This window comes from Chenopodium quinoa, unplaced genomic scaffold, assembly GCF_001683475.1.
Source record: "Chenopodium quinoa cultivar QQ74 unplaced genomic scaffold, ASM168347v1, whole genome shotgun sequence".
NCBI lineage: Eukaryota > Viridiplantae > Streptophyta > Magnoliopsida > Caryophyllales > Amaranthaceae > Chenopodium > Chenopodium quinoa.
The window spans coordinates 10,528,547-10,541,828 of NW_018743292.1; the positions used below are offsets into that span (position 1 = coordinate 10,528,547).

Genomic DNA, 13,282 nt, shown 5'->3' on the forward strand with positions numbered 1-13,282 from the left:
TCAACATGAGAAAAGTTCAAAACGCACAGATGATGGTTGTTTAAAAGATGGCAACAAAGAAGTTTTTTTTTTTTTTTTTTTTACACAGAAAGGAAAATATTATTAATTTATAGTGGCAATAGCCACATTACCAAAAGATAAACATTCCAAGTCTGAAACAAAATAGCACCCAAGAATATAACAAAGTACTAGCTAAATAACCAACAAGAAATAGAACTTAGTAGTAGTCAAAAGATTGCTGACCGACAAAAGACATGATCAAAAGCACCAGATTCATGCACTGTAGGTGAACTAAGTTGCCACCATTTCTGGGATGTCATTAGCAGTTAAGGTGTTCTCGAAGACAGAGGCCCATAAGCAATTTAGTATTGAGGTTCGTAATTAGGCAACAGTTTTTTATCAGATCACTCAGTATATTAAAATTTGTTGTGTAACTCTATATATAGGACTGGATTACTTGCATCATGGTTGCAGCCCGCCTATAGTTCATAGAGATGTGAAACCCGCTAAAACAGAAAGTACGAGTAGTAACTCAAGAATCATGTCCTTATTGATTGATAATTTAGAGATGCAGCAAGCTATAAAAAGCATGAACTCAACAAAAAAAACATACAACAATAAAAAGCAGCAGCAAACAACTAAAAAATTTCCTATACAAAAAATCCACCTAGAACCTAAAAAAGCATAGATACTACAAATAAAAGCCATAAAAGAATAGATACTACAAATAAAAACCATATTATGCCTCGGATGAGCATCATAAATCTCCACTTTATGCTATTTACATGAGGCAAAAAACCCGTCCAGCCAACCTTCATGATAATTGAGGTAGCAAAAACAGCTTCCACCAGACACAGAATTCAGTAGCTGATGGCATAAAGAACATCCATCTTAACAATGTTGACTTAGTTTTACATAAAGTTTGAAACTCATGCTAATCATCTTTATTAAACATACTCATCAAATGGGCGCCACAATAAATGCATTTCATTATCAATACAATCAAATTAAACACACACACAAAAAAAAAAAAAAAAAAAAAGCATAAATAATGATGTTTTTAACTATTATTCAATAGTATTACAAACATTTGAGAAAATTTGTTTGTATGTGATGTTTATGTCTCGAACTAGGCTAGTAAGATAGCAATTATATTTATAATAATGTATATTGCAAGTTACCAAGGAGAAGGATCTTTGTTGATGATTACACGAAATAATCAAATTTGGTTCATGTAGCCGACCCACTTATGGGATTAAGGCTTTGATTGATTGATTATATTGCAAGTTATGACACAGTTTATCATGCCACTAACATGTAAATCTCATATAGATCACTCATATATAAAGATCAATTGATTGACATATTATTCAAAGCACATTATGTGAGATATATGCATGCTTTAACTTACATATTTATCTGTGACTGTGTTCCAGAAAGTAGCCGCAAGGACATTGCCAGAGTCATCAGCAATCAACCACAGAAACTATCCAGGAGAACACACTATGTTATAGGAACTTATAAATCAGAGGCGTAATTCAAAATTCCATTTCAGGGATACATGCTCAGTTGATCTAATGTTGATTTAAGAGCCAACACATAAATTTATTGACCCAATTGCAGGGCTGCTAAGTCAGCACAAGATCTCACCATTCTCAAGGCTGCAGAATAAGAGAAGCGATCAATCCCAACATCATGTGATTGCGTCTCCCCAAAGAACTTTATGGGACCTTCACTCAAGCCATGCTGTGAAAAACCAGTCAAAACAGACTTCCACGAGACAGAACCTTTCAGGTCTATTTATTCAAAACAACCTCAGCAGATTAACCATGACTTTTTCATTAGACTTCATATACATAGCTATCAAAGAATTTGATATTGTCGCAGAACTCTCTAGACTCTAGCCCTCACTTTAATACCAAGCAACGAAAACATTTATCACCTAAAATGACTCTTCAAAACAGGCAGTGATGAACCGATGATACTAGTATATGTATATAAATCAGGTTCAAAACCAATCTTTTGCATATTAAAGAAGAATTTAAGAGCAAGCCTTTCCTTGTTATACAGAAGTTACGCCTTAACATGTTATTCCCTTCCAGTTACCAAATCATGCACATAAAAAACACCATAGAACACCTTCTCAGCACGTTCCAGCGATCCACACTCAGAATATGATGTAAGAAGAGCATTGCATACACCATTATAAAAACTCAACCCATGCTTGATGACCAAAGTCACCGAAGAGTGCAATTGCTAGTTTGCTCCCACAAATAACCTCACCATTTCAAGCAATTGACAAGAACTTAATATAATCAAGTTGATGCATTACATTGATAAAGCCGAGAACCCCAAAATTGATTAATCCAAAATTGATTAATCCAAAATTAATTATAGAGTTTGTCATATTTCTTGACTTAAAATTGAAAATTAATTAATCCAAAATTAATTAGAGTCTTTCATATTTCTCGCTTTTCCGACTAAAATCAAACCCAAGCTCCATAATTTCACTTCCTAATTACATAATCTTATCTTTTCCTAATTAAAGTTAGAAGGATGCAAATGGAATTTGGTATGCATTGAATACCAATCTAAGAGTTTTAAAACCAATGAAAAATTTGTATACAACTATTTGTTCAATCGAGGGATGTTTTGATCTAGATTGGTTAACAGGTTGAGTTGTATACACATGCAATTATGAAAAAACAATTTTCGGCCACCAATTATAAAAAATAAATAGTCAGAAACTTAGATCACTAAAGTCTTACCCCTGAACCAAATCAGCCACTCCAAATCAATATATCTTCTTATCCATTTATATGAAATTCCCCCAAATCAACAACTAGAATTAATAGAGTAGCTGAGTGGGGTACGGTGATGCTAAGAAACAATTGACCCAAGATTGACGTTAATTTCACAAAATCATTAACTAAATTTGTATTTCAACTTGGACATTGCATTTAATTCATAACTCATGTAACAACAAATTAAATTATTGATACATATATATTGTACTTGTATTTGTTATCTTTTCGTCATATTAGGTGAGACCAAACCTATCTAGAAGCAACCTTGAGTATCGTTTCATTTCCTATTGTCTGTCATCTCTAGTCTCTACCTGTGTGCCAATTTGGTTAGAGAAAAACTCAATTTATATGTATGACATAAATCTCCCAATTAAAAAGAAAAAAAGACCTATTACTTTTTAACTCGATTAATGGAGTATGTAACTACACACCATTTGGTGGTTATTGGAAGTATCAAGAACAGGAGCAGGTGCAATAGGGGTGAGGACCCAATATCAGACAAAAAACAGAGGAATGAATCCCCAAATACAATATTCAGTACTTGGAATATGAAAATTTTGGCAATTCAATGCTCAAAGAGTAACACTCATATAAAAATATTCACAATATTAGTATTAGTATAGCTTAAATTAAAGCAAGAGAGTGACTGACAAAATTGACTTATTCCCTACATAATTCCAAACCAATCCGAATAACTTGGTATTTGAACACAAATTCATGCCTAAAAACCAAATAATATCCAACCTCGAACACCCAGATTATCTCTATGCAACCAAATAGTTTAATCAGCCCGAGAACCGACCCGAAACCAGACAAATTACTTGCAAACTTTATCCGTGTATAGCGAACTACAAAGGGCAATCATAAAGACGAGATTTGGTCCGAATATTTTATTAATGGAAACTGAAAATTAAACCTGAATCAAAATCAAGCTAACCAACAATAGCAAACTATAAAAATGAAGAAAGAATAATTTAGCATAATGTCATCAGACTAATTAATATAATTAATTATTTAAAGTAGCAAAAATCTTAAGAAATTAATGAAAAATCTCAATTTTGCTAAACGAAACCCATTAGCCGTTTAATTCCAAGAGTTACCAATAAACTTCATCTTCCATGGCATCAAATACAAATTCCCAAACACAAAAGCAAAAACTTCAAATTTAATTCTCAAAAACGAAAATTCGTTGTTTGCCTTGAAGAGAATTTCGAGCAATCATCTCAAGGAAGGGACATGCAACAACGAAATTGAGACCGTCTGTACCGCCCGACTGCCGCCACCATCGCCTGACTGCCGCTATCAGCCACCACCTTCGTCTAGTACTTCCTCGTAATTATTTGCTTATTTTCCTCTTCGAATTTTTGACTGATTTTTTTTCGTGATTTTCTGAGAATAGGTACTGTGAATTTCTGGAGTTGAATGTGAGATGGTGGGGAAAATAGAGAATTGGGGGAAATTGAGAAAATGGAGAAATTGGGTGAGAAATCTGAGAATAGGTACTGTGAGTTTGTGAGAATGAGTGGAAAACGAAAATGGGTGAGAAAATTGGGGTAAACATCACGTGTGTTTGTTCAAAATTTTGGTGAAAAAATTAGAGGGAACAATGCGCGCTTTATCTAAAATTATTTGATACAACACCACCGTTGCATTAGCTTTCATTTTTGTTAAAATAGCTAGGCTATTGCAATGGTTCTTTAGAGCCGTGGCAATAGCTCTACCTCTAAGAGCATTAGTTTTAACTCCGTGGCAATAGCCTACTCTATTGCAATGGCAATAAAAATACCGTTGCAATAGGCTATCTATTGCCACGACATTTGGATAGGGCGTTGCAATAGCTCATTTTTTGGCGCTGTATTTGATCGAAAATGTAGTAGTGAATGTTCAACCAAATCATGTTGCAATTAATGATATCTTCTAGTGAGTCTTGCTGCAGCTGGATGCATATATACACTATTTCCAAAAAAAAAAAATACTACGTATATTTACAAAAAAAATTTGTATAAATCAAATAATTAATGTTTTAGAAAAATAAAAAAGTTAATTAATTTTTTTTTAATCAAAACATTGTGTTTTGATGTGTATATAGTTGAAAACACAATGTAGAAGTGTTAAGGTGAGTCTTGAATTTTCAAGACTCCACTTGAGATTTTGTTAAGACCAAGCCACATAAATGCATAAAAAAATAAAGTCTTGTCTTAAGACCACATAATCAAAAATTGATGATGTCACATAGAGTCTTAAGAAATAGGGCTAATCTTGCTCTAATTAATTACTTTTTATTAATTATTAATAATTATAAATTAATTAATAACTAATAATTATCAATTATGAATTATTAATTAGAAATTACTAATTATTAATAATTAATTATCAATTACTAATTATTAATAATTAATTATCAATTATTAATTATTAACTACTAATTATTATTTACTAATTTCTAATTATTAATTAGTAATTTCTAATTATTAATTACTAATTAAATATTATTAATTACTAATTTCTAATTATTAATTTAGTCCCTCGCGTAGGGTTTTGAAAAACCGCTGCTAGGGTTGAGTGTGCTCCATTGTGATCTTCTGTCTTGTAATTCTAATTGAATTATGTTCTCCTCTCGTTATAATAAATTAGTAGAATCATAGTTCTTGATCTTGTTGGGCGATGTCTGAAGAATTAAATAGGGATTAGGAAAACCTCAAACTTACGGATGAGGAAAACACCATTCTAGGCGCGACTTCGATCGAGGATACCATGGCAAAATCAACCTTGAAGTTAGAACTTTCCCTGGTGGGGAAGATGCTAACTATGAAACCATATAATATTGACGCAATGAAGAGGGTCTTGAAAGGCTTGTGGAGATTGTCTGATGATGTCGCTGTTCGTGTGATCGGTTCGAACTTATTTGTCTTCTAGTTCTTTAACGAGGAAGATAAAATGAGGGTTCTTGATGGTAGACCATGGACCTTTGATAAACAAATTCTATTATTGAAGGCTATTGAAGGCGACGAACAACCGTCTGAGGTGGTCTTTGAAAATTGCCTATTTTGGATTAGAGTTCTTGATGTCCCATTTGGCCGTAGGAATGAAGCTTTTGCTCGTGAGGTAAGGGATGCAATGGGGGGTTTTCTGGAGTATGATGAGGAAGATCCCCTTGGATGGAATGAATTCATGAGGATTAAGGTGATGCTAGACATAACAAAACCCCTACGAAGAGGAATTAAAGTGGTTACCAGTCCCTCGATGTCGAAGTGGGTAAGTTTTAAGTACGAAAGGCTATGGGATTATTTTTGTTACTTCTGTGAGAGGTTGGGGCATCTCGATAAGGACTGCCTCGAACAAGAGAAGGTGGACGAAGAACGCTCTCTTGTGTTTCAATATGGACCATTCATGGTAGCATCCCCAAACCAAAGGCCTCGTGTTTCATTGATTAATAGAGAAAAGGAGAAGCGGTGGGTAGAAAATCTATCAAATGTGAGGCATGTGAAACGTTTGTCGTATAATAACCCCAACTCCATCAAAGTTGGACCACCTAGTGCTGCTAGGAAGCTATCTTTTACTCCTACAAAGGCTGTGATGCCATTCGTACCAAAGGCGAGGGAAGCTACTCTTGTAGCTATGGATGGAGAGAGTGGTTCGAAGGTTGTTCTTCAACCTGTAGCTGCTGAGACTAATATGCAAATGCCGCCTCTAAGGGCATCGAGAATGGATGGTGCAGAGACCAAGGAGGATGAGCATGGGGTGATGCGGGTGGCTGAAGATTCTCGTGACATAGCCGGTGGTGAGAAGGTGGGAACAGGGGAATGTCAAGGTGAAGAGGAGGTTAGGTTGGACAGGGAGAATGTGGAAAAGAAGGCTCTGCAAACTGAATTTGATGGTGTGGAGGAGATGGACACCCGTGAATATATCGGACTCGAGCAAAGGAGCGCTAAAAGGAAAGCATGTGACAGCGAGTTCGATGTTAATAGTGTTGAGATGGCTCGTGAGAAAAGAGGTATAGTTTCTCATCTAGATATATCATTCAATGACTCATTTCAAGTAGAGGGTCTTGGTCATTACCAATCCCTCAAAAAGCCATGAAAATTATAAGTTAGAACTGCCACGGGCTTGGCAACCCGAGATGAGTTCGTGCCCTCCAAGATAAATGTTGGAGGGAGAGGCCGAATTTGGTTTTTGTTATGGAGTCTATGATTGATAGTACTGTATTAAACAAAATAAAAAATAGATGTGGTTTTTCTAATGGTTTGTGTATTAGTAGTGTCGGTAACTCGGGAGGGATGGGATTGTGGTGGAATGATATAAATGCAAAGGTTGTATCCTTTTTCGATCACCATTTTGATGTGAATATTCTGGATGATAATAATACTCCTAAATGGAGAGCGATTGGTATTTATGTTGGGCCGAACAATATCAGAAACATAATACTTGGACATTGATGTCTTCTTTAAAATCATGTAGCTCATTGCCATGTATTATGTTTGGTGAATTTAATGAGATAACAAGCTTGACTGAAAAGGAGGGTGGGGTGCAAAGAAGTGAAAGGTCGATGGATGCATTTAGGGAAGCTATAGATCGGTGCCATCTTCGAGATTTGGGTTTCAAAGGGAATTTCTTCACTTGGGATAGAGGCAATTCCATGTCCACTTTTATTCGGGAACGACTTGATCGGTTTCTTGCAGATGACGGGTGGATGTCTTTGTTTCCTGATTATGAGGTCCGAAATTTCCCAATTTATAGTTCGGACCATGATCCTATTATGGTGTATTTGAAGAAGCAGGTTGCGTCAGATGGTGGTGGGAAGAGCTTTAAATTCGAACAACTTTGGTTATCAAGGGAGGATTGTGTAACGGTTGTTGATAGAAGCTGGAAGGCAAGCTTAGAGCCAAGCATTAACCGTAAGATTGCTCGTTGCGGAGAGGACCTGAGCTCGTGGGCTAGGAAGGCTTTTGGATCTGTTAAAAAGAAGATAAAAGACATTGAGAAAAGGCTCCGAGAATTAAAGGAAGGGTCTATGGATGGCGCAACTATTGATCTGAGTAGAAGCCTGGCCGAAAAGCTTGATTCCCTCTATATGCAAGAAGAATCGTTCTGGTTTGCTAGGGCCCGTTCCAATGAACTTAGGGATGGGGATAAAAACACGAAATATTTCCATCACAAGGCAAGTCAAAGGAGAGCAAACAACCGCATCAATGGGCTTTTCGATCAAAATGGAAATTGGTTGCAACAGAGGGTTGATCTTGAGTGGCTAATTGAAGCATATTTCAGGGACCTTTTTGAATCAAGCTCCCCTACTGGATTTCCGAAAGCTCTAGAAGGGATCGAGGAGGTCGTGTCGACAGATATGAATGAATCGTTGGATAGGGAACCTACAGGGGATGAAATCAAAGCTGCTCTCTTTCAGATGCACCCAAATAAAGCTCCCGGACCCGATGGTATGCATGCTCTTTTCTTTCAAAAATTCTGGCATATTATAGGGTCTAATATTATTTCTTTTGTGAAGAAGTGGTGGAGGGGGGAGGCGGGTTTAAAAGAAATTAACAATACTTGTGTGGTTCTCATTCCTAAATGTAAAGAACTAAAGCTGATTTCAGAGTTCAGGCCTATTAGTTGCTGCAACGTAATATATAAAATTATTTCCAAAATGATGGCCAACAAATTGAAAGGGTTCTTAGGGGAGGTGGTTTCTCAAAATCGAAGTGCTTTTGTTCCGAAACGCCTTATTACTGATAATGCAATTGTCGCCTTTGAGATTTTTCAAAACATGAAGAGGGGGGTGGAGGAGGAGCGGGAAATATTGCCTTGAAGCTAGATATGAGTAAGGCATATGATTGGGTGGAGTGGAGTTTTCTAGGGATGGTGATGGAATCAATGGGGTTTTCGGAAATGAGGATAAGTCGCATTATGGCGTGTTTGGAGAGTGTTAATTTTTCTTTTAAGATTAACGGGAAAATCTCAAGGTTGGTTTATCCAACTAAAGGGTTGAGACAGGGTGATCCTATTTCTCCATATTTGTTTCTGCTTTGCGCTGATGCGTTCTCAACATTATTGAATAAAGCTACAACAAATAACCTTATTCATGGTGCGAGGATATGTAGAGGAGCCCCTAGGGTTTCTCATTTATTTTTTGCCGATGACAGTATTCTTTTTGCTAGAGCTAATGTTCAAGAATGCTCCGTTATAGCTGACATCATCAGTAAGTATGAGAGGGCATCGGGTCAGAAAGTAAATCTTAGCAAAACAGATGTAACCTTTAGTAAAAATGTTAATACTGTTCGGAGGGGAGAAATTATCGAGATTCTTGGTGTTTAGGAGGTTGAAAAACATGAAAAATATCTGGGTCTCCCCACCATTATTGGCAGATCAAAGAAGGTGATATTTGCAGGGCTTAAAGAGAGACTGTGGAAGAAGCTCCAAGGGTGGAAGGAGAAGCTGTTATCGAGGCCGGGAAAGGAAATTCTCATTAAAGCTGTGGCTCAAGCTATCCCAACATATATGATGAGTATATTTAAAATTCCTAATGTTTTGATCGATGAATTCCATACTCTTTTAGCTTGATTCTGGTGTGGCTCTACAGATGTGGGAAGAAAGTTACATTGGCAACGATGGGATCTCCTCTGTCAACCGAAGAGTAAGGGTGGTAAAGGGTTTCGGGACCTCCGTTATTTCAACCAAGCCCTCCTAACAAAGCAGTTTTGGCGGCTTCACCACAACCAGGATACTCTTCTGCATAGAATCCTCAAAGCAAAATACTTTAAAAATCACTACTAGAAAAAGGTTAAATTCCGACGGAATTCTTCCGACGTACTTCAATCCCCTCGATAATTTCAAAATTTCCGGCGGAATTTGGATGTGTAGGAAAAATCCGTCGGAATCGGAACCTTCCGATGGAAAATTCCGTAGGTATCATTCCGACGGATTTTAATTTCCTCGGAAATAACCTGTTCCGATTCCAGCGGAATATTCTGTCGGAACAGGTTAATTCCGACGAAATTAATTCCGTCGGAAGCCTTCAGCAAATTAAAAAAAAAACCCTTGTATTTTTTTCCCACTTTGCGACAGAAACCCAAAACCCAGCAAAAAGAAAGAGAGGGAAAGGGAGAAAGAGGAAGAGAGGGAAAGGGAGAAAGAGAAAGAGAGAAGGAGAAAAGGAGGAGGGGAATTCGCCTCCGGCTCCACCACCAGCCGCCCCTGGTCGTCGCCGGTGCAGGTAAGGCTTTGGTTTAATTTTTTTTTTTTTTTAAATCTTGCAAACCCTAACAACCACAACCACCACCGTAGGGTTCACCGGAATTCACCACAGCTGCGCCGAATATCACCACAAACACCAATTGTTGACCGGAATTAACCCAAACCACCGCCTTGGTAAGTGGTAAGCCAATTTTTTTTTTTAATTTACTGCTTTGGTGTTTTTGGGGGTGTTTATATAATTTTTTTTTTAATTAAATAGCCACCACCGCGACACCAGGCCGCCGCCAGTCTGCAACCACCACGACGCCCAACCACCACCTGCAGCAGGTTGTGTGTTTGTTTTTTTTTTTTTTTTTTTTTTTTTGGTTTTTTCATTATATGTTTATAGCATTTAAATTTTATTAATATACATAGGCAGCACAAACTTAGTTCCTAATTGTTTAATTTGCATTTTTTTGTAGGATTTGTAGATTTTCTTGGTTGTTTGGCACTAATTAGTGCAGATCTACAGGTTAGAGACTATATAAAACCAAAAATTATAAGTTTATTTTATACTCGGCATGTTAGTTGATAAATGTATTTAGATATATGTTAGTTTATTATTGTTTTCTGTGTAGTGTATACAATCAGTTCTATTTATATTTTAATATGTTGAAATATTTGAAATGAATGTGTTTATGTTATGATATGTTAGTTTAATTTAGTTTATTTAAGTTTAGTTTTTAATTGTTGTATTATAACATGTTAACATATTTTTGTTTAGTTCATTATGATAATGTGTGTTAGTTTAGTTTATTTTATTTTAGTTATGTTTATTTCACCATTACTTTAGTTTAATGTAGTGTTTGTTAGTTTATTTAGTTTAATGTAGTGTTTGTTAGTGTATGCTTAGTTTCATTATAATAAATCTGTATTTAGTATAATGCATGTGACCTTCACTTTATATATATATAATAAATGAATCATTTGCATAATCATTTGCTTAGATACCCGTTCAAGGCATACACAATAGGAGTATGTCTTGAATAGTCCCCGGTTGGGACTGTCCTTGTACGCTTATTCTCACTTAGGTGGTGAATGTAAGCCTTGTTTTTTATTCTACGGAAAATCGTGTCTTTTCATTTCTCTACAGTGTTCTCTGGGTATATATGTAGGTGTGTTTAATTGCCTACATCGTGTACTTGGAGAACTGTAGAGAAATGCTAACGGATTTTCCGTAGAATTGAAAACCTAGCTTACATTCACTAGTGGGATTAAACGTACAAGGATGGGTTAGGTTGGAGTGATAAGGACCCTTTGGAAGCATTTTATATCTCATTTTCATTTTCATGAATGATTGATGGATAATGGTTAGGGAGTACGCTTTGTGACTAATATGCGTGAGTTGTGTAGAAGTTGTAATCATGAAATGAACAGAACGTAGCTGGATGTATGAAAGGAAGGTCGGGCCATATGTTAATCCAGAGTTCGAGAAAGGGGTTGATGAATTTATGCAATACGTCAAAGATAATCCCGAAAGTAGTAACCCGAATGAAGTTAGGTGTCCATGTGCTAAATGTAAGAACAAACGGCTTTGGGACCCAGATACGGTTAAACTCCATTTGTTTCGCGCGGGTTTTGTACGTAATTACTATGAGTGGATGTGTCACGAGGAAGGTTTTCCGACAGTTCCTGCAAGAGGGTCCAACGAATATCGTGAAATGGTTTTCGATGCGTTTGGTCAAAGTCAGGATCATGTGCATTCCGAAGAGGCTAGTGTTTCATTAGAAGAGGAGCCTAATGCCCAAGCTAAGCATTTTCTGGATTTGTTGAAGGCTTCTGAAAGGCCATTATACGAAGGTAGTTTGTTGTCTGTGTTGGAGATGGCCGCTAGAATCACAAGTCTAAAGTGCGAGTATAATCTTCCGCACAGATGTGTCGATGGGTTTGTTTCACTTCTCAGTGAAGCAATTCCTAACAACAATCAAATGGTCGACACATTCTATGAGGTGAAAAAGATTGTGAAGGGCTTGGAAATGCCTCATGAAAGGATTCACACTTGTCCTAAAGGATGTATGTTGTTTTGGAAGGATGATGCCCAGCTGTCTACATGTAGGGCGTGTGGTAGCGATCGCTACAAGAAGACTTCCAAGGGTATAGTGCCTTTGAACGTTTTGTTTTATTTCCCGATCACACCCAGGCTGCAAAGGCTGTTTACAACCAAGACTATTTTGGAGGAAATGACATGGCATTCGAAAAATCCTCGAGTGCAAGGCACTATGGCACACCCTAGTGATAGTGAAGCTTGGAAACACCTGGACAACTGCTTTCCAGAGTTTGCCTCCGAGCCTCGTAATGTTCGGCTTGGTTTGTGTACAGATGGTATCGCTCCTCATGGCAAGTTTGGGGGACAATATTCTTGTTGGCTTGTCATTTTGACCCCTTACAACCTGCCCCCCTCAATGTGTATGAAAAGACAATTTATGTTCCTTTCGTTGCTCGTTCCTGGTCCTAAAAATCCTAAGGGCAACTTGGATGTGTACATGCAACCGTTGATTGAGGAGTTGAAACAGTTGTGGGAAGTTGGTGCACATACGTACGATATTTCCATGAAACAGAATTTCAATCTTCGAGCAGCCATCCTATGGACCGTTAGTGACTTCCCGGCTTACGGTATGTTGTCCGGTTGGGCCACATCTGGTAAGAAAGCTTGTCCATATTGCATGGACAAAAGCAAAGCATTTTGGCTAGAAAATGGTTGTAAGGTGTCTTGGTTTGATTGACACCGCCAGTTCCTTTCGACGAATCACCCTTTTCGGAATAGTAGAACTGCGTTCTGTAGAAACAAAGTCGAAAAGGGTGCCCCTCCACACATTATGTCAGGAGAGGAGCTGTGGGAATGTGTGAAAGACCTTCCGAAGGCTACAGATGGGCCCAAATCACTTCAACGCCTTAAAAAATATAAGAAGGGGTGGTTCAAGCAAAGCATGATGTGGGAGCTTCCATATTGGAAGCATTTGCTTGTTCGTCACAACCTAGATGTCATGCACATTGAAAAGAACTTCTTTGATCAGTTATTTCACACTGTAATGGCAGTGAAAAAGAAGACGTATGACACGCCATCTGCTCGAAATGACATTGCCAAATATTGTAAACGTCCGCAGCTTCATCTTCAGCAAGATGATAGGGGAAAAGAGGTCATGCCAATGGCTCCATTTGCTCTTGACAAGGCCGAGAGAAAAGTTTTGGGTGAGTGGGTTAAACAGCTGCGGTTTCTTGATGGTTACGCCTCCAATTTGAGCAGATGC

General features: G+C 37.4%; 1 protein-coding gene across 1 annotated transcript; it reads left to right on the forward strand.

Moving 5' to 3' along the window:
• The first annotated feature begins 11,422 nt into the window (after positions 1 to 11,422).
• Positions 11,423 to 12,757, forward strand: LOC110735939. The gene has a single exon (XM_021916112.1). The coding sequence runs from the start codon at positions 11,423 to 11,425 to the stop codon at positions 12,755 to 12,757; it is 1,335 nt and encodes a 444-aa protein (XP_021771804.1).
• The last annotated feature ends 525 nt before the right edge of the window (positions 12,758 to 13,282 follow it).

Excerpts from the sequence above, each read along its gene's own strand:
- LOC110735939 (XM_021916112.1), top strand. The coding sequence starts at position 11,423 with ATGTATGAAAGGAAGGTCGGGCCATATGTTAATCCAGAGTTCGAGAAA.